We start from the raw sequence: 16,746 nt of genomic DNA, 5'->3' as shown, positions 1-16,746 counted from the left end.
GTACTTGTTGGGGTAGTATCATTACCAGCCGGCATCCTCCTAGCTGGTGTTTGTGATTGATTCGGAGTCACGCACGCGATTATTCCAGTCTTCAGTTACTGGGTTGATGTATCCGAATGATTTCTACTTGTAATAAAGTCAAGCTAGCGAGACCACGAATTATCGAGCACTAGTAGAAATCTCAGTGAGTAGTCAAAAAAAATGTAACGAGGCGTCGGACTTAGAAGTTCAAACGATTCTTGGCACACGAATAAAATGACAAGCATCAGACCGCACGTTTTACCCAAAAGACCCGAAGTACGCGAGCTTTTACACTCGAGTGAGGCCAAAAATCGTTCTATATGAATGGCCGAGAAATAAAAAGGATTACATAATAAGCGGTGATGTCCTGTATCATGTGACCCTTTAAGATAAACCGCGCCCAAAAAAAAACAATGAAGATTTTCAAAACCGATGAGCAATCTCATCTCTGCTGTCGCTTGGGTGAAGCGCGGTGTCGCCCAACAGCATCCACAAAAATATGTCCTCGACGATAGCGAACTCAAGCGTGTCAGTGCACTAGCACATATCGAACTCGAGGATGCTCGTGTCGAAATGCAACGGGCACACGATGCAGCTCTAGAAATGGGGAAACGCAATGAGGATGTAGAAGCGGACGAAGATGAAGACCTTGCAGAAGGTGATGGAGATGAAAACTGGGTAGAGTCAGTATTCCTCTTGTTATTTTTTCCTTCGGAGCAGAAGTAGGTAATTGATGGTCAGCTTGATTTTGTGCGGATAGTGAGGATGGAGACGCAACGAGTCCCGATGCCGATGACGATGCCATGGACGTCGATTCTGGGCCTTCCGCGAAATCTGATCCGGACGACTTGTCGAAATACAACCTCGACGACTACGACACTGATGCAAAATCTTCTGGTAGGTCCCAGTCTCAGTGCCTTCTTCGCCTACCTCATATTGTAACCAGCACTGGGGCCATTCAGCAACATCAAAGGCCTTACATACTACAAGGATGACTCTGAAGACCCGTACATCACAGTACCTGAAGTATGCCGCCTAGCTCCTTCGTCAGTCTTATTTTAATGCTTCCCAAGGACAACGAGGATAACGAGCGCGAAGAGCTCGAAATATACCCCACAGACAACATGCTCATAGCCGCTAAAACGGAAGACGAGATTTCCCAATTAGAAATTTATGTCTACGACGAATCACAAGAAAATCTCTACGTTCACCATGATCTCATGCTCCCTAATTTCCCACTCTGCCTTGAATGGCTCGATTTCCCTCCTACAACATCTTCTTCCGAATCCCCCGCATCTACAAATTCCCATACACCTGGTTTCGGTAATTTCATCGCTGTGGGTACACTGGACCCCGAAATCGAAATATGGTCGCTCGACATCGTAGAAGCTATGTATCCTAAATCTATTCTTGGTCGACTAGATGAAACAAAAGCACATGTACCAACGCCTCTAGGTACAGGCAAGAAAAAGCGTAAGAAGCAAAAACACAGGTCAACAGAAAAGGCTTACCACGTCGACGCTGTTCTTGGCCTCAGCTGGAACAAATCCCAGAGGAACCTTCTTGCCAGTTGTAGTGCCGACCGCACCGTAAAACTATGGGATCTATCTAGAGATCCCGCGGCTACCGGTGAAGGATCAGGAGCTATTCGTAGTTTTGATGTCCATAAGGATAAAGTCCAGGCTGTACAGTGGAACGACAAGGAACCCAGTGTATTGTTGACTGGAAGTTACGATCGGACGGTGCGGACTTTCGATTCGAGGGCTCCAGAAGGAGGTGTTGGTGCTACTCTTGGTAGCGATGTCGAAGCACTCAGATGGGATCCTTGGGAGAGTTATGGTTTCTACGTATGTTATATGTTACTTTCTTCCATGCGAATCTCAGCTGACAGTTGAATAGGTCTCCCTTGAGAATGGACTTGTTCTCAATTTTGATGCTAGAAGTCTTCCATCAAACCTCGATAAACCTTCACCAGCTCGATTCACACTTTCAGCGCATGATGGTGCTGTTTCTTCGATTGATATCAATCCTCACATCAGAGGTTGTATCGCCACAGGTGGGACTGACAAAATGGTCAAAGTCTGGAATCTATTGGACGACCAAGATACTGGCAAGCGGAATGTTAGCCTCGTAACTTCTCGTGACCTCGGTATAGTACGTTTACCTTTCTTGTCTTGACTCTAACGTGCAAAAAAAACGCTGACATGCGGTCGTGTTTTAAAAAGGGAAAAGTATTTTCTACCACGTGGTCCCCTGACGACCCTCTCACTCTCGCCGCTGCTGGCTCTAAAGCAAAAATACAAATATGGGATGTCGGCGCTAACTTTGGCGTTCGGAAGGCATTTGGTAACAAACTCTATGAGGCAGGAAAAGTTTTGAAGGAGAAGGAGAATAATGAAGGAGGTGGTGTTATTGGTGTTGAAAGTGATGATGAGGAGAGTGTGGAAGATGATGATGATTGACGAGCGGAAGGTCACCTGTATGAAAATAGTATTCAAATGAACAACACCAATTTTTACAAGCTTTTTCGCATGTCCGGAGTTTCATTTCATTGAGCTTTCAATATACTTTCGACATCCAATAATGTTAAATACCAAGTCTTCGAATCCTATTCAACATCATCTCAAACGACGACTTCATATTCAAAGAATCCATATACCCATCCAATCCACCCCCCTCCTCATCCTCCTCCTCATCCTCACACCTCCTCCTCAACTCATCCAACCAAATCCTCGAATTTACCTCCACCACCTTCAAATTCCGACACTTTAAAAGTTGAACCAAATGTTCCCTTTTCGGCATGATCGGGTGGTCTTCCCATCCACGCGATTCTTTATTAGATCCCATTTTAAGATATTCGATGGTGTTGATGTGGTTAGGGAGAATGTGGGTGTAGACTTGATTTAGTATCATGTCCGAGTTTGGGTCGTCCTCCGACATGTGAAAGTGAAGTTTGGTTAAACCGGAGTAGGAAGAGAGATAATGAAGGAGAAGAGAATCTTCTGGATGGTCTGTCACCACCCCCTTCAAAAAAATCGCATTTTCTTGGAGTAAACGACATATCTGACCCAAAGTGGTTGAAGCCAAAGGATGGTCATTAAACAAAATCTCAAGAAAAGAAAGATTCTTGAAATGACGGATATGCTTCCCAATATCTTCAAACCGAACCACCACGCCTTTCAACACAAGTTTCTCCAAAGTCCAATCCATCTCCATCTTATCCAAATCTCGAAAAATGTGATGCAGTGTAATGTCATGCTCATTCTTCCCAATTAAGTGATCAAGTTCGAGTTTGATCATGTTAGGACATCGAGCGAGAAGGGATGCGATTTCGAGTGGGAATGTCTTGGATTTGCTTTGACCCCAACAAGTTTGAAAGACGGTGAGATTGGAGAGAGGTTGGAGTGTAAATGATTGAGGTATATGTATATTCCAACTCTTATTTTCAATAAAATGAAGAGTCATGCTTTTGAAGGAAGGAAGTGTAGCCAAGGTATGAATGAGATTGACAGGAAATTCTGGGGGGTCGTATACAGGGCTATAAAAGTACCTAAAGAGAATATGAAGTATTTCAAACTGTTGGAAGAGATAGAACTTACTCGATACTCTGTAGGTTCTTCAATGCTGAGATTATATCGGATATTCTTTCATTGAGGAATCGCTTCATCTGCGCGATAGATGAGCTTCTACTATCGTGTGTCCAAAAAAGCTTTTCCGTGCGCATAACAAGTTTCCTCGTATGTTCAAACACCGTAGTAGAACGAGTAGTAAGGGCTATAAGGATGTTGTGACATCTCAAACGATCCTTGTCTCTGAAGTAACCATCGGAATCCCAAAATTCAAGTCGGAGTGTTGCAAAAAGGATAGGGCAAACAAGGGTATCGAGATGTCGTGAGACGAGTCGAAGGTTGCAAAGAGTGTCTTGGGCAATGTGGATCCCTCTCAAGCTGGCGGGGTTACACTAGATGAGTCATTAAGTCGCTGGGTGTGAGCGTTAGTTGGACGACTTACAAATCGAATGATTTCTATGATGATTTCGTTTGCCAAATCTTGGAAGGTAGGCATGGGCGTGGTATAAGTTCAACGAGCGTGGTACACGTGGGCTTCAAATTGAAGGGTAAATACGGTGATGGGAAAATATTCCAAACTCGGGCTTGGTCATCGATACGACACTTTTCGAAGCAAAATGACTATTTATCGTTCAAGATTTGTTACGAGTAAATGATAGTCAAGTGACTCACCAACAGATCAACCAATGTACAACTTTTCACGGGCAATATAATCTGCGATACTTTCCGGAACATACTTTCCCCAACTCTTCCTCCCTTCTTCACCTAAACCATATTCATGTATGGCATTACGCACAGCGGTACTGCTGTAGGTACTTTCATCATCCCCGATGTTGATCATTAATACTCTCCCACTGTCGATAAATTCTTTTGCCAACTTGAGTTTATCGTCAGATGTGGCGGTGGCGGGTTGATTTCTCCTGGCGCAAACGACGAGAGAGTTCTCCTCTGCAGGGGATAAAAATCGTCTCAATGCGTTCAGCATTTCTGCTTCTGATGGATAATACCGAGGTGCAATGAGCCGTTCTAAAGTATCAAGACCGAGAATAAAAGAGAGTTCCAACTTGATGTCATCCTCCCCTCGAAGGGATTTAAGGTGAGATCGGAGGAAATCAAGAAGAAGAGTAGATTTTCCGACGAAGGTGGGTTCATTAATTACCCCTATAGCAACATTGGGTTGTTGCACGCGTTGTGAGAGGAGATGCATCATCTCTAGTCGCTGGATATAAGTCGCATCAGTTGGCTTGAGCGACTTGTCTGCATTCCTAACAGACAAAAGTAGGAGTTTTGCGTCATAGTCCCCGTTTTCTGGTGGCCTGGGTGCGTTGAGAAGAGCGAGATGGGCGAGTGTTGGGGGGTTGAAAGACGCATCGAGCACGGAGATACGAAGCAAACTAGGTGTTCCACGAAGAGGCAGGGGCCAGCGAGGATGAGAGACATGGACAAGTTCAGCTCGCGAAAGACCGTGCTGGACGTGCGAAAGAGACATGGTGTCCCAAAAAGGCAACACCCTGTTTTCTTGCTCATGTCGACCACAATGGAGAAGGACGCAGACGGTTTCTACAATCCAGGTATCTCCCTCCTAAGTCCTCTCTTTCTTGCTCATTCTCACACGAATCCTCCAGTTGAACCCACCCCAGAGACCAAAGACAAGCCAGCCGAGGAGGTCGCCAAGGATGGCGAGACGAAGACGAGTGAGTGGCTTGTGGCGGCTCGTGTGCGCTAACTAAAGATGGATGGCGCCAGGCCTCGACAGCGATCTGATCAACTCGACTTTCGATGTCAACGTGCGTCGTGCTTGTGATCCGTGGCTTGTAGTATACACTCATATGTCCCCCGCAGGTCACCCTTGCTGATCAGCAGGGAAACCCAGATTCCCCGCTCTACAGCGCAAAGACCTTTGAGGAACTCGGCCTGTTCGTCTCCTCTTTTCCCTCTTCACCTTTCTTCTCAACGTTGCAAAACATAGGCATGCAGATCTACTCAAAGGCATCTACGACATGGGCTTTTCAAAACCCTCAAAGATCCAAGAACGCGCCCTCCCTCTCCTCCTCTCCAATCCGTACGCGTCATCTACTCTCCATCCATCTTCACATCACTCACACTGCAACTCTCAGCCCAACTAACATGATCGGTCAATCGCAGTCCGGCACGGGCAAGACAGCGGCATTTGTTCTAACCATGTTAACTCGCGTAGACTTTGATCTCCACAAACCTCAAGTCCGTTTTCTTGCACCTTATTAACCTTGTCCCCGCTGATCTCCAATTCCAAGGCTCTGTGTCTAGCCCCGTCTCGTGAACTTGCCCGACAAATCATGTCTGTAGTCATCCAGATGGGCAAATTCACCAGCGTGCAAACCGAATATGCGATCAAAGATAATCTACCAAGGGACGCTACCAGCGTTACCGCGCAGATCATTGTCGGCACACCGGGAACTATGACTGATCTCATTAGACGCAAGGCCCGTATTCGTCCACAATAACTTTCTGTAATTCATACTTACCCGATATGTAGGTTATTGATGTCACGAATGTCAAGGTTTTTGTGCTCGACGAGGCAGATAACATGTTGGACCAAGATGGATTGGGTGATCAGACCTTGCGGGTCAAAAAGTGCGTTTCCCCTTCCCATACTTCCTTATCCTAATGCTAAAAAATACAGTATGATTCCTCGAGGAATTAAAATGCAAATCATTCTCTTTTCTGCGACATTCCCCGACAATGTCCGCAGATTCGCATCTAAATTCGCTACCGACGCAAACAAAATTGAACTTCGGAGGAATGAACTGAGCGTCAGCAATATCCGACAATTCTACATGGATTGTCGAGATGAAGAACATAAATATGATATTCTTGTTTCGCTATATTCGTTGTTGACTATTGGGCAGAGTATTATATTCTGCAAGGTGAGTTTTTAGATCTAAAAAAAAAAAAAAAAAAGCGAGAGTCATTGATTTGTGTGTTATTAGCACCGACATACAGCAGATAGGATATCTCAAAAAATGACTGCGGAAGGACATAAAGTTGCTTCGTTACATGGCGCAAAAGATGCTACTGAACGTGATTCCATTATCGATGCTTTCAGACAAGGAAAAGACAAGGTGAGCTTAGCACCTCCACTCTAAGAAAATCCACTTTATGAACTTGTGTGTTAGGTCCTCATCACGACCAACGTCATAGCTCGTGGTATCGACATCCTTCAAGTCAACATGGTTGTCAATTATGATATCCCATTGATGAATGAACGTGGAAAAGATAGTAATGAACCTGATGTCGAAACGTATTTACATCGTATCGGTGTGTCATTCTCATTTCCTTAACCCAATTTTTCGCATTTTTTTAAAAAATGATTTTTTTTTTTTGTAGGTCGAACGGGAAGGTTTGGACGGAAAGGGATTTCTATCAATTTTGTACATGATCAGAAAACGTGGTCGTATATGAATCAGATTGAACAGGTGTTGGGGAAGGAGATTATTAGGATTGAGACGAATGATTTGAATGAGATGGAACAAGTGCGTTTTTTCTTTAGTTCTCGTTGATTTGTTTCATGATCGTTTTACTGATTTTTTAATTTTATAGAAAATGAAGAAGGTGTTGAAGTAGATGAACGTTGAGTTTGTCTTTTTTTTTTTTTTGTTCTATACGAGTGTCTTTTTTTTTTTTTGTCCCCATTTAGGACAGATTGTAATTTCGAGCATACATCTTCCCTTGTTCAAACTGTATTTTTTGTTGTTGTTTTTTTCTCTTTTGTGTTTGATGAGTTGTTAGTTCGCATATCTCATATCTGGCGACTTGGCTTATGGAGCGAATTTATCAAGGACTCAAGAACAAGTTAACAAAGAAAAAAAAATTGTGGTTTTAAATTAACGGCGAAGACGAAATAGAAAATGAACCTCTATGAGATGACCGGCACCGTGTTTCTTATTGCACCGGGTTAGGCTCTATGTTAGCGTGGGCGAATTTTTGAAAATCAAACGACGAGGAAATACGTAGACGCAGTGGCATTGACCGCTGTATGCTTCAACTGGAACGCCCACCGAGGTTATTTAAGAGACACCAAGTGGAATACAATGAAAGTGAAATGACTATTGATACAGGCAACCCAGTAACGCGAAGAAATAAGGACGCGCAACAATTACCCCCCAACTTTCTAGTCTTACAAGGAACTCAGAGTGACAACTAAAGCAGGTACAGCCGCACTTGCTTTCGTCTAGCCTCAAGATCCATATCCCTCTCAATCCCAAAGTCCTCATTATAGAAGACTATGAATTGCAAGATATCTTCATGTTGCATGTCTTCCGAATATTCGGGCACTTCCCCGATGTGAGCTTCAATATCCATTACATGCCTTTCATATACACCGGTCCCCGTCCGAAGAGCTTGAGCCTTGTGAATCCCTGATCCCGCAACCTAAATCTCAAATGGTTAACAATGCTCTCCTGAGTGATAATATGATCCAAACTCACGACTTTATGGACGGGCATCGGTGGGAGTCCGCCCTCTGTAGTCCTCTTCATGTTGTCCTTCCTAATCATCAGGTTCATTGTTCGAGCATTGGTGAGAGCAATCTGGGCCCTCATATCCCGGAGCCCATCGCCGAGTTCTTGACGTATATTCCCAACTTCTTGACGCAGACTCCCAACTTCTTGACGTAGGCCCCCGAAATCAGCTCTCATGGCGGCCATTTGTTCCATAATTGCTTCTAAACTAGCCGCTGGAGGAGCCACTTCAGGAAAAAGAGCCTTTGCATCTACAGAAGGAATAAGTCAACTCAGATCAGGTATAGTAAATATTGGAGTTTACGCAGGTGATCCACCATCGATGATCGTACTAGAGCCCTGCCCACTAAATTCTTGTTGAAAATTTGAGGATATTTAGCTTGATAGACACGCGAGTTATGAAGCTGGTGGAAATGGTGCGCTACTAGTAATCACTCACCGTTATATGCAATGAGAAAATCGAGTTCCTCTCGAGCAAGCGCGCCGTTGGCGTAGTTAACTTGCTCTCCCTCTCTAATTTCGTTGTTGAGACCCAGATTCCTTACGCCCTGATCTTCAAGCATCGCTGCCAGGGAAGGAATAGAGGCATGGTATGTGGGGATCTCCGCCATAGTAATGGAATGGAAAAAATGTTTCGTTGAAGGTAAAGTCGAGGACGCGCCGTCGAAGTGGCGTCAAAATGTCTAGTTTCTAAACTTAGCATTTCGGCTGTTCCCCTTTTGGAACCGCCTAAACGTCTACCGCACCCTACCAGCCCTGATTCCACTGTATAACAATATCAAACACATGCGTAACTTGAAATATAAGTAAAACAACTTGAAGGGCACGAAAGTCGACTTCTTAGGATGGACAAAACAATAAAAGAATCTAGGGCAACCGGCACCGAGGGGAGGAGACATATATAAATATTATGAGTCTCGTTCGAGGATGATTACTGCTAAAAGAATTTGAGAAGCATGAGTGGACATGAGGCTGGTATTGTACACTGCTGGGAGCGAAAGTGGTGCGCATCTCATTTAACATGGTGGTACTTAGTCGGCACCGTTACCCCGGCTGCTGTGCCAGTGACACCAAACTGTATGTGAATCGGATTCGATTTCTCAAAGAATCGACCGCCACAGAAATCAAAACAAATACACCCGCACCTTCCTCGGCCTGACCTCGAGATTCATATAATCCTCAATCCCAAAATTCTCGTTATAAAAGATTATCAGGTTCAAATTTCCAAGTTTGCCCGGAATCCGAGTATTTCTCCAAAAGCTGTTCGGACCCAACTCTAATATCCCATTCGTCCAATCAGTCAAAGTATGTAGTTAGGTTTATTGCAAATTGTTCCGCTATATGTCTAATAATGTGACCCCCTCTTGCCCGCTACTATTCTTCTATCTCTGATTCCATCCCACGTTACCTTTATGCGACGACTATTCACGATCGAATTCAGTTCTTCTCGCAACTCAGGAGACCACTCTTCATCCCCTCTCCCCCTGAGGTTGGAAGGAAGGGCGAGATGGAAATCATGAGCCACGCCAATCTCCGTTTCCTTCAGCAACTCTATTATCGCAGCAGGAAAATCACGTATACCAGACTCGCTCTCCAAACCTAGAAACTTGAGACGGGGTAAATATTTCATCTCTTCGTTATCAAATTCCTTAGCCCCCAGAGTCAATGCTCGAATGGCAGAAACCAAATCATCCGAAGTATCGGCACCTATTTTCAAGTCTTGAAGATTCTGCATAGGTAACCTGAACAATGACGTTGCGTGAGGATCCACCCTGAGGCCCTTTAGGAAGAGGATCTTCAGGGTAGATGGTGCATTGCCGCTCAACCTTAGAATAAGGGACACCATTTGATTTTGATAGAACGTATTTGTAATTTTCAGATACTCCAACGATGACATTCGTGAGTCTCCTATTAAGCTGGAGAAAGTGAAGTTGGGGTTGCTTGGCATCTTGCAAGTTAATCGTTTGAGACGGCAAAGAGGGGGCCCATTGTTATCGAAGTACTCCCGTAGTATTTCAGCGCCGATGAAGCATTCGGCGAGATTTGGGCATTGATGAAGAAGGCCCCTGTACGGTGCCCCACTGATGTCTATATATTGTACAGATGGAGGCAGAAGTATTGATCTTGCCCTATCGCCCCGTAGAGTGAGTCTAGAGAGGGGCAGCGCCCTAAGATCTAGGGGAAGCACGTCATCTACATCTATCGTCAAAGTTTCGAGACGCGGGAAAGTCGAGGGTATAGACGGCATAGACAACCAAGGAGGTATGGATCCCAAATCTAAGGTGTGAACCTCCCGAGTGATATAAGGGGAAAAGAGGGTATTTTCAAGAAAGCGTATTTCTTCATTGGAGGGGATGAATTTATGGAGAGCAAATGCATAACGAAATCGTAATGAGAGGAAACGAGGGTAGGCACGTGTAGCGCAATGTTCGAACAAAGGCATATATTTGTGGACCGGTGGCTTGACGAACTCGAATCCTATCCTCTCCCACAACTCTGGCATTCCAAGGGCTACCTGGCGGAAATGCATCGAAACAGAACTGATGATGAAGCTTTGACGTAGGACGGCGCGACATGCCTCGTAATAATAGTATGGAGGGGTTGAAAATGGGCGCAGAACGGCTGCAACCAACTCTTGAAATATCCGAGATAGAACTTCAACGGGAACTGTATAAGATGGCGAGCGAAGCTGGTTTGAGCGGTGGATGAGGGTTGAGCGCAACTGATTCAACTGGTAAATATGATTATCGAGGTGGAGGATTTGCTCGTCGACACGAGCAGGGTCAGTCATCCGGTCTGCAAAAGTCCTGGCAGACTCATAGGATGGGATGTAGTCGCATCGAGGAAGAAATGTGATGGTTGACATAAGGAACGTCAGACCAAAAAGACGCAGTGCGGGGCAGATGAGAGTTGCTGGTGATGGAATAAGTGGATTTGTAAGCCATGAATGTTTTTATTAGTATCTCCACTCCGACACCCCATCATCAGAATATACAAACGCTAAATCAATCCGCACAACGCATCCTAATAGTGGCGACGATGGGTCATCGTGGACTTCGATACCAACATCATTTGATTCTTAAGGACCTTTCATTCTGACAAGCGTCATTGAAGGTGGTGAGTCAGCGTACTATAGCAGTGGCAGTACATCAAGTCAAGGACCTTTAATCAAGCTCTCACCTTCAAGGAATTTTGAAACTGCCACTGGGCAGATGCCAGGTCTCCCTGGTTTCTAGTTCAAGCACTTCCCGCGGCAGTTCCTTCCTCAATTCTGGAGGTCGACCCTCTAGTATGATATTCGCCCACAGATACTATAAATAGTACCCGGGGTCTACCTGGAACGCTATATTACATCTCAGTTCAGTATTTTTCCGCCATGTCGGAGCCTTCTTGCTCCCGGCAGGCGGCCAGTGCGCAGCGTCGTCCGAGATGTTATCAGTCACATTATCAGCTCGAGTACCTGAACCCTGAAGGTCTTAACTTATTTACCTTGCACTTACTTCAGATTCGATTCAAAGCAGTACCATCCACACATCAACTTTCGAGGATCGCCGAATGTACTATCTCTAACTGAACATGTCCCCGACGGAGAGTCATACATATTGATCACTAGTCACCTTTTTTCAAACAGGTCGATGATACCCAGTACAGTCCTTCATTCTAACTCTAACTCTTGGCTCAGCTGTGTTGAAACTCTAAAACCTACTTGGAATCCTAGATAGACTACTAACTATCAACAACGAATATTACACTCAATCGATCCAAGCACAGTAGAGCAATGTCGTTCAAGAACTTCCAAGAAAACGTTTCGCGGGCTCTTCGGTCCGCGTGAATTCATCTTTGTCTTCCAGTGGACTCCTGTGGAGTTGACAAAAATCACGGCGCCCAACCTGTCACAGAGGCACCAACCTGTACAATCCTACCGCCCGAAGGCTCCACTTCTATTCCACATAACAGAGAACCAAGCTGCTGTATCCGATGTATTTTTCCCTTCCCCCATCGTATATCATATACCCACTCTGCTTCCGTTTTGTCGCTTGTTTAAGCGCTCCTTTAAAAATCGCACCGCTGAAACCGTAATCTCGGAGTACCCATTTCATGGCTGGCTCCCGCAATCAAAGCTTCGACGACAGAGATTCGGGCCATATTGAATACCAGGGCAACTGGTCCAGGCAAGGCACTTTCAATGCGACCAATACAGGCCAAACAGGGACACTGGCCATATCCAATGACCCCAACGCTAATGTTACCTTTGTTAGTCTCCCTTTCATCTTCATGTCCAAATTGCAGTCCTTCTGATAGAACCTTATTTGAGACATTTCCTTTGAAGGCTATCGCTTTTTATTATTATGGAATGAAAAAAGCGAGGACTCGTTTTGGCGTCTGCGTCGATTGCAACCCAAAAGATCGACATTTTGAAATCGTTGACGCAGCCAATCGAACAGACGATGGGAAAAATCCTCCGGTTCGCACTCACTCTAACATCCGACAGGGTTTCACTCACAATCTAAAAGGTACTCCTCTACTCGCAGCGATTCAGTCCACCTGGTGTTCATGAGGTCATCCTTCGCAACGAACGGGACACTGATACACCGAATAACAATTTGTTATTTACGGTTGACCGATTTGAAATCGAAGTTCCTGCTGCAGATTCACAACCTCGAGAAGTGCCAGTTGGCGCAATTGTCGGTGGAACAGTCGGCGGTGTCGTCGGCATTCTTGCTATCGGTGCTATTGCGTTCTTTTTTTGGTGGCGAAAGAAGACTCAGCGGAGGATTCGAGAGCACGTAGGGGATGGCGGCTTCGACCCTTCACCCATTACGTATGAACCGCCCAAACCCACGCCCATGACCCAAATGCAGAGCACTACCACTACCGCAGGCAGAAAATCTAGGGCTCCACAAAATACTCCATTACAAGTTCTTTCCTCACCTTCTTTATCCGAGTCGGGTTTGGCGTCTACTAGCTCCCGTCCGGAAATACCCCAGAGAGAAGTTGATGCAGGACCCATGGATGATCATAGGCAAAATAACGACCATGATCAATTACTGCCACCAGAGTATGAGCATGTCTTTGAAAGTGGGGGTGGCTCGGCGCCAGACACCCATAGTAGGCCGAGAGCAAAACGTTGAATTTCGATTTGTCAATTCATATCCAGAAAAGAAAATATTTATGTTTCGTATGTAATTGATAGTAAACATAAGGTCGGATTACTTAGCGCAGTAATTAATGCATCACACAAACCTCTTCAGCATCACCGTAAAATCAGCACCGTGCAAGCGGCCATGCGAAAGCTGACCCAATTTTTTTCACCGGCCCCAGGCAACAGAAGTAATTGAAATATTCGTGGCCAGACAAGTACTACTACCTATCAAGGAATGCACGTCGGAAGTCCAGAATGAAGAAACTGGTATCTCCACTCCGAAACCCCATCATCAGGATCTACAAATGATAACTCTACATAACACATTTCAGTCGAGTCAATGAAAACAGTAGCAACATGATCCGGGTTATTTACAAAATGGCGAGCTAAACGTCGCAAACAGTAATTGCACTGGATACACAGACTAGAATAGAATGAAAAGCATTGAAAGTGAGCCTTTTTGAGTCCGCAAATATCCAACCGAGGAACGTCTGCAGGAGCTGGACTCCGGGGCATGATTGCGTATCTATAATAAAACGTTGACCAGTGCTTCTGCTGCGAACCAGTTACTTCCTCTTTTTCATGCTACATGCGCTCAGGATCAGTGAATTTGACAACCATAAACCAAAACTCACATCGCAAGATGAATTCCAGGGATCAGAAATTTCAACGTCTGTTCTAGATATAGGGCTCTTAAAGCGAAAATCAATTTTCCCCCAAATTGCGGCGTAGTCTAATGCCCAGAGCGGCACTCGCTTCACCTTGCCAAGCTCCGCGAGTTCAGGACGAAGTTTGTTCTAAAAAAACGTTTCACGTTTCAGCATCGTAGATTGGAAAGTGTTCGGAAAGACTCACAAAAGCAAACTCTCGCAACAGATTAAAGGGGAAAAAGGAGCCATACTCAGCAAAACGTGTGGTCAACGCTTGAAAGCAAGAAATATTGTGGAAGGATGTCTTCTCAAAATTTGACGCGATATTGTCGATACAATATGTGTACAGCTTGAGTTTCAAGCCCTCATCTCCCATTGCAAAGCGCTCGTCACCAGGCCAAGAAAGTGAGATGGTTTTACAAATGCCAGGACCGCCTTTCAGATAACCGCTGGCTCCGCATTTTAACGTTTCACTGGCTGCACCATCAAAGTCTGTAACCTGCTGAACAATTCGCAATGAAATCTGAGCTGAGAGTTGCTGGGCATCGGCTTTAACGTTATCAGAGAATCCGGACCGTTTGAAATCGCAGAGATAATCTTCAAACGACTTGTGAAAGAATTCGAGGGGCTCGTCATCGGCGTTTTCAGGTGCAGAAACCTTCACGATGGAGTGCAAATGGCGAATGGCACCATAGGCTGCATCCTCGGTCAATCCCAAGAGATTACATTGCACGCGAAATGGCTCTCCACTCCAGTCATCACCCAAACGGAGGAGTAACAGCATTCTGGTGTTGTCCATGACTTTATCCGGAACCTTCGACAAAATCCTCTCGTAGAGGGCATCAAGCTGTGCCAAGGGACCATTCGTTCCAGATGCGCCATCCTTTGGACCTGCATCAATGGACACGAGTATATCGTTGAGCTGAGTGGCTGGATCTCCGTACCGAGAGTCATCGATATATCTGACCACGGTCGAGGCATACGCGAATAGCCCTCCAGCGGCTGCGGCAATTCTAGTCAATTCAAGCTCAGAGGGCCACTGCCGTTTGCGTAATAGCGTAGGGTAAGCGAATTGAATCTCCCTCAGTTCATGGCGGAGATACCGTTGAACATCATCGCATGCTTCTTCCGAATCTACCACCATTTCCTCTTTCGAGTATACCGACACAACCTTGACGTTGTCAAAGAAAGAAGTGATGTGAGGCTCTGGGCGACTGGCGACGACCCAAACAATGGGAGAGGTTGGATTTGAGATACAGAAATCCGAGATCAGCGCGAGGAGCTCTCGTTGTGTGCGCGGGTTGTCACACTCATCAAGGCCATCAATGAGAACGAGGAATTGACGCGGAGGATCGAATAGATGTCGATGGATGAACGGTTCGACTATAAACTTTTGAAAATGCACCGACAGTGATTTTCGGACGAGAGACGGATCTTTGGTGATCTCCTGCCGGATGAAGTGACGATACAGCTCGCATTTCACTGCAAGCTGATAGGCAATGGTCACGATAGTCTTGGTCCCATCTGCGCGTCCATTGACTGAAAGGAAGACCGATGCAAAAATCACGTCATCAGGAGTCTTCTCAGCGACGATCTGCATGACCGCCGACTTTCCAACCCCAGCGGCACCTACTATCCAACGCAATTTTCCTTCATTGCGACACCGGATAATGAAGTCTAGGCACCGCTGTAAGATTGCAAGCCGGGTCCCAGGATGACATCGAGGAGGTGGATCACGGTCGGACGAGTCGAACTCTGCTCCAATTATTGTCGCCTGCAGAAGCTCTTTCATGACTGATAGAGAATATAGTAAGTACATGTGTAAGAAAGTAGGCGAATCTTACAATTATCCGCGGTGATACTGTTGTCGATAAACGTACTACCTTCTAAGGAGAAGTGGTGGGATCCACTGAACATGCCTTGGCCGTAGTACTGTTGACGGTCCAGATGTCAGTCCATACATCAGTTCCGAGACCTGAGAGAAAATCTCACAGTTTGTCTCTGGGAGGAAAATGCTGGTCCAGGAGCAGGTGGGACTTGGAGAAAAGTGGGTTGTTGGTAAATCGGATAGTCTTGATAAATCGAGCCTCTCATTGAATATATATTGTCGGAAGGCTGCACATCATGAACAGCATTGTTACCGGAAAGCGCATGAACTGGGTGGGGTCTCGTAAAGTCTGGATGCGAACTGCTCGTAGTGAGATGGGGATGGGGATGAGAGGAAGTCTGAGTAAATTGAAGCTCTGAGAGTTGTGTAGATAGTTGATCAAACGAATAGTTCTGATACTCCCCGCGTTCTGACGGATGGGTAGAGGTGGAAGGTTGTACTGGGAAATTTGGTGGGGAGTTCACGAAGGGAGGAAGGGGAGGGTGTCCCGCCAGTGTGAATGGATGCGTAGACCCGCTTGAAGTTTCAGGCCGATGGCGATCTGATGGACGATGGCCAGAAGAAGGCGAAGCAGGGGGCTGGCGCGACATGCGGTTGGGTGAGGACGAGAGAATCGAATCGCTGATAACCATATCTGATTAGAAGTTGATGCCTGAAAGTCACAGAAATCACAAAGGGCCCTCTACTAATGATTGTCGCCCAACCCGCCGGTCTCAGGCCCTTACATGCCGAGCTCTTCGCATATGCTCGATTTTCCTTTGTCAACAAGAACATTTGTTGAAACCTCCCCATCCAGAAATGGTGCTAGTAAACAACTCTTTCGCAATTATTGATGTAATTGTCAATTAAAAGCTACGGGCTAGGCGTCCTTAGCGAAGAGAATTTCGCCTACTCCAGAAGGCCTGTCGAACGACCTGTCATCGCAGAGTAGTAAGCCAACCTGAAAAACGTTCAGGTACAGAGAGTTTCTTTGGTT

The 16,746-nt window shown here is 45.6% G+C and overlaps 9 protein-coding genes across 9 annotated transcripts; 4 read left to right on the top strand and 5 right to left on the bottom strand.

The window, feature by feature from the left end:
- Positions 1-451: 451 nt before the first annotated feature.
- On the top strand, positions 452-2,761 carry AGABI2DRAFT_217942 (hypothetical protein; the record flags this gene model as incomplete). The annotated part of the gene is made up of 6 exons (XM_006458991.1): positions 452-704; positions 782-918; positions 968-1,047; positions 1,095-1,868; positions 1,921-2,175; positions 2,247-2,761. Coding segments are annotated over 6 exons (1,736 nt in total), but the record flags the coding sequence as incomplete, so codon positions are not given.
- Positions 2,762-3,721: 960 nt separating this feature from the next.
- Positions 3,722-4,074, top strand: AGABI2DRAFT_134586 (hypothetical protein). Its single transcript, XM_006458990.1, has 2 exons — positions 3,722-3,968; positions 4,033-4,074. Exon 1 carries the CDS (start codon positions 3,761-3,763, stop codon positions 3,914-3,916), a length of 156 nt encoding a protein of 51 aa, XP_006459053.1. The 5' UTR covers positions 3,722-3,760; the 3' UTR covers positions 3,917-3,968; positions 4,033-4,074.
- Positions 4,075-4,269: 195 nt separating this feature from the next.
- On the bottom strand, positions 4,270-5,142 carry AGABI2DRAFT_183846 (hypothetical protein; the record flags this gene model as incomplete). The annotated part of the gene is made up of 1 exon (XM_006458989.1): positions 4,270-5,142. Exon 1 carries the CDS (start codon positions 5,077-5,079, stop codon positions 4,270-4,272), a length of 810 nt encoding a protein of 269 aa, XP_006459052.1. The 5' UTR covers positions 5,080-5,142.
- On the top strand, positions 5,128-7,193 carry AGABI2DRAFT_149277 (hypothetical protein; the record flags this gene model as incomplete). Its single annotated transcript, XM_006458988.1, has 12 exons — positions 5,128-5,284; positions 5,337-5,377; positions 5,433-5,506; positions 5,560-5,652; positions 5,708-5,810; positions 5,864-6,052; positions 6,106-6,203; positions 6,253-6,496; positions 6,560-6,691; positions 6,746-6,887; positions 6,957-7,102; positions 7,170-7,193. The coding sequence occupies 12 exons, from the start codon at positions 5,128-5,130 to the stop codon at positions 7,191-7,193; spliced, it is 1,443 nt and encodes a 480-aa protein (XP_006459051.1).
- Positions 7,194-7,637: 444 nt separating this feature from the next.
- Positions 7,638-8,469, bottom strand: AGABI2DRAFT_183844 (hypothetical protein). Its single transcript, XM_006458987.1, has 3 exons — positions 8,394-8,469; positions 8,057-8,340; positions 7,638-8,000 (listed from the first exon to the last, which is right to left on the bottom strand). Exons 1-3 carry the CDS (start codon positions 8,407-8,409, stop codon positions 7,770-7,772), a joined length of 531 nt encoding a protein of 176 aa, XP_006459050.1. The 5' UTR covers positions 8,410-8,469; the 3' UTR covers positions 7,638-7,769.
- Positions 8,470-9,434: 965 nt separating this feature from the next.
- Positions 9,435-10,955, bottom strand: AGABI2DRAFT_116009 (hypothetical protein; the record flags this gene model as incomplete). Its single annotated transcript, XM_006458986.1, has 1 exon — positions 9,435-10,955. The coding sequence occupies one exon, from the start codon at positions 10,953-10,955 to the stop codon at positions 9,435-9,437; it is 1,521 nt and encodes a 506-aa protein (XP_006459049.1).
- A 1,232-nt stretch (positions 10,956-12,187) lies between these two features.
- Positions 12,188-13,221, top strand: AGABI2DRAFT_177143 (hypothetical protein; the record flags this gene model as incomplete). The annotated part of the gene is made up of 3 exons (XM_006458985.1): positions 12,188-12,343; positions 12,420-12,554; positions 12,604-13,221. 3 exons carry the CDS (start codon positions 12,188-12,190, stop codon positions 13,219-13,221), a joined length of 909 nt encoding a protein of 302 aa, XP_006459048.1.
- Positions 13,222-13,586: 365 nt separating this feature from the next.
- Positions 13,587-14,494, bottom strand: AGABI2DRAFT_191121 (hypothetical protein; the record flags this gene model as incomplete). The annotated part of the gene is made up of 3 exons (XM_006458984.1): positions 14,088-14,494; positions 13,868-14,029; positions 13,587-13,817 (listed from the first exon to the last, which is right to left on the bottom strand). Coding segments are annotated over exons 1-3 (564 nt in total), but the record flags the coding sequence as incomplete, so codon positions are not given.
- Positions 14,495-14,783: 289 nt separating this feature from the next.
- Positions 14,784-16,193, bottom strand: AGABI2DRAFT_200977 (hypothetical protein; the record flags this gene model as incomplete). The annotated part of the gene is made up of 3 exons (XM_006458983.1): positions 15,875-16,193; positions 15,727-15,814; positions 14,784-15,676 (listed from the first exon to the last, which is right to left on the bottom strand). Coding segments are annotated over exons 1-3 (1,083 nt in total), but the record flags the coding sequence as incomplete, so codon positions are not given.
- Between the last annotated feature and the right edge of the window lie 553 nt (positions 16,194-16,746).

This window comes from Agaricus bisporus (assembly GCF_000300575.1).
Source record: "Agaricus bisporus var. bisporus H97 unplaced genomic scaffold AGABI2scaffold_3, whole genome shotgun sequence".
NCBI lineage: Eukaryota > Fungi > Basidiomycota > Agaricomycetes > Agaricales > Agaricaceae > Agaricus > Agaricus bisporus.
The sequence above is the reverse complement of the archived record's forward strand: the minus strand, read 5'-3'. Positions and strand labels throughout refer to the sequence as shown.

What these genes read in the sequence shown, in the direction of transcription:
- AGABI2DRAFT_183844 (XM_006458987.1), bottom strand. An exon ending in CGATGCCCGTCCATAAAGTC is followed by an intron (nt 8,001 to 8,056) that starts GTGAGTTTGGAT and finishes TTTGAGATTTAG; the next exon opens with GTTGCGGGATCAGGGATTCA.
- AGABI2DRAFT_134586 (XM_006458990.1), top strand. Translation starts at nt 3,761, where the DNA reads ATGTTCAAACACCGTAGTAGAACGAGTAGTAAGGGCTATAAGGATGTT.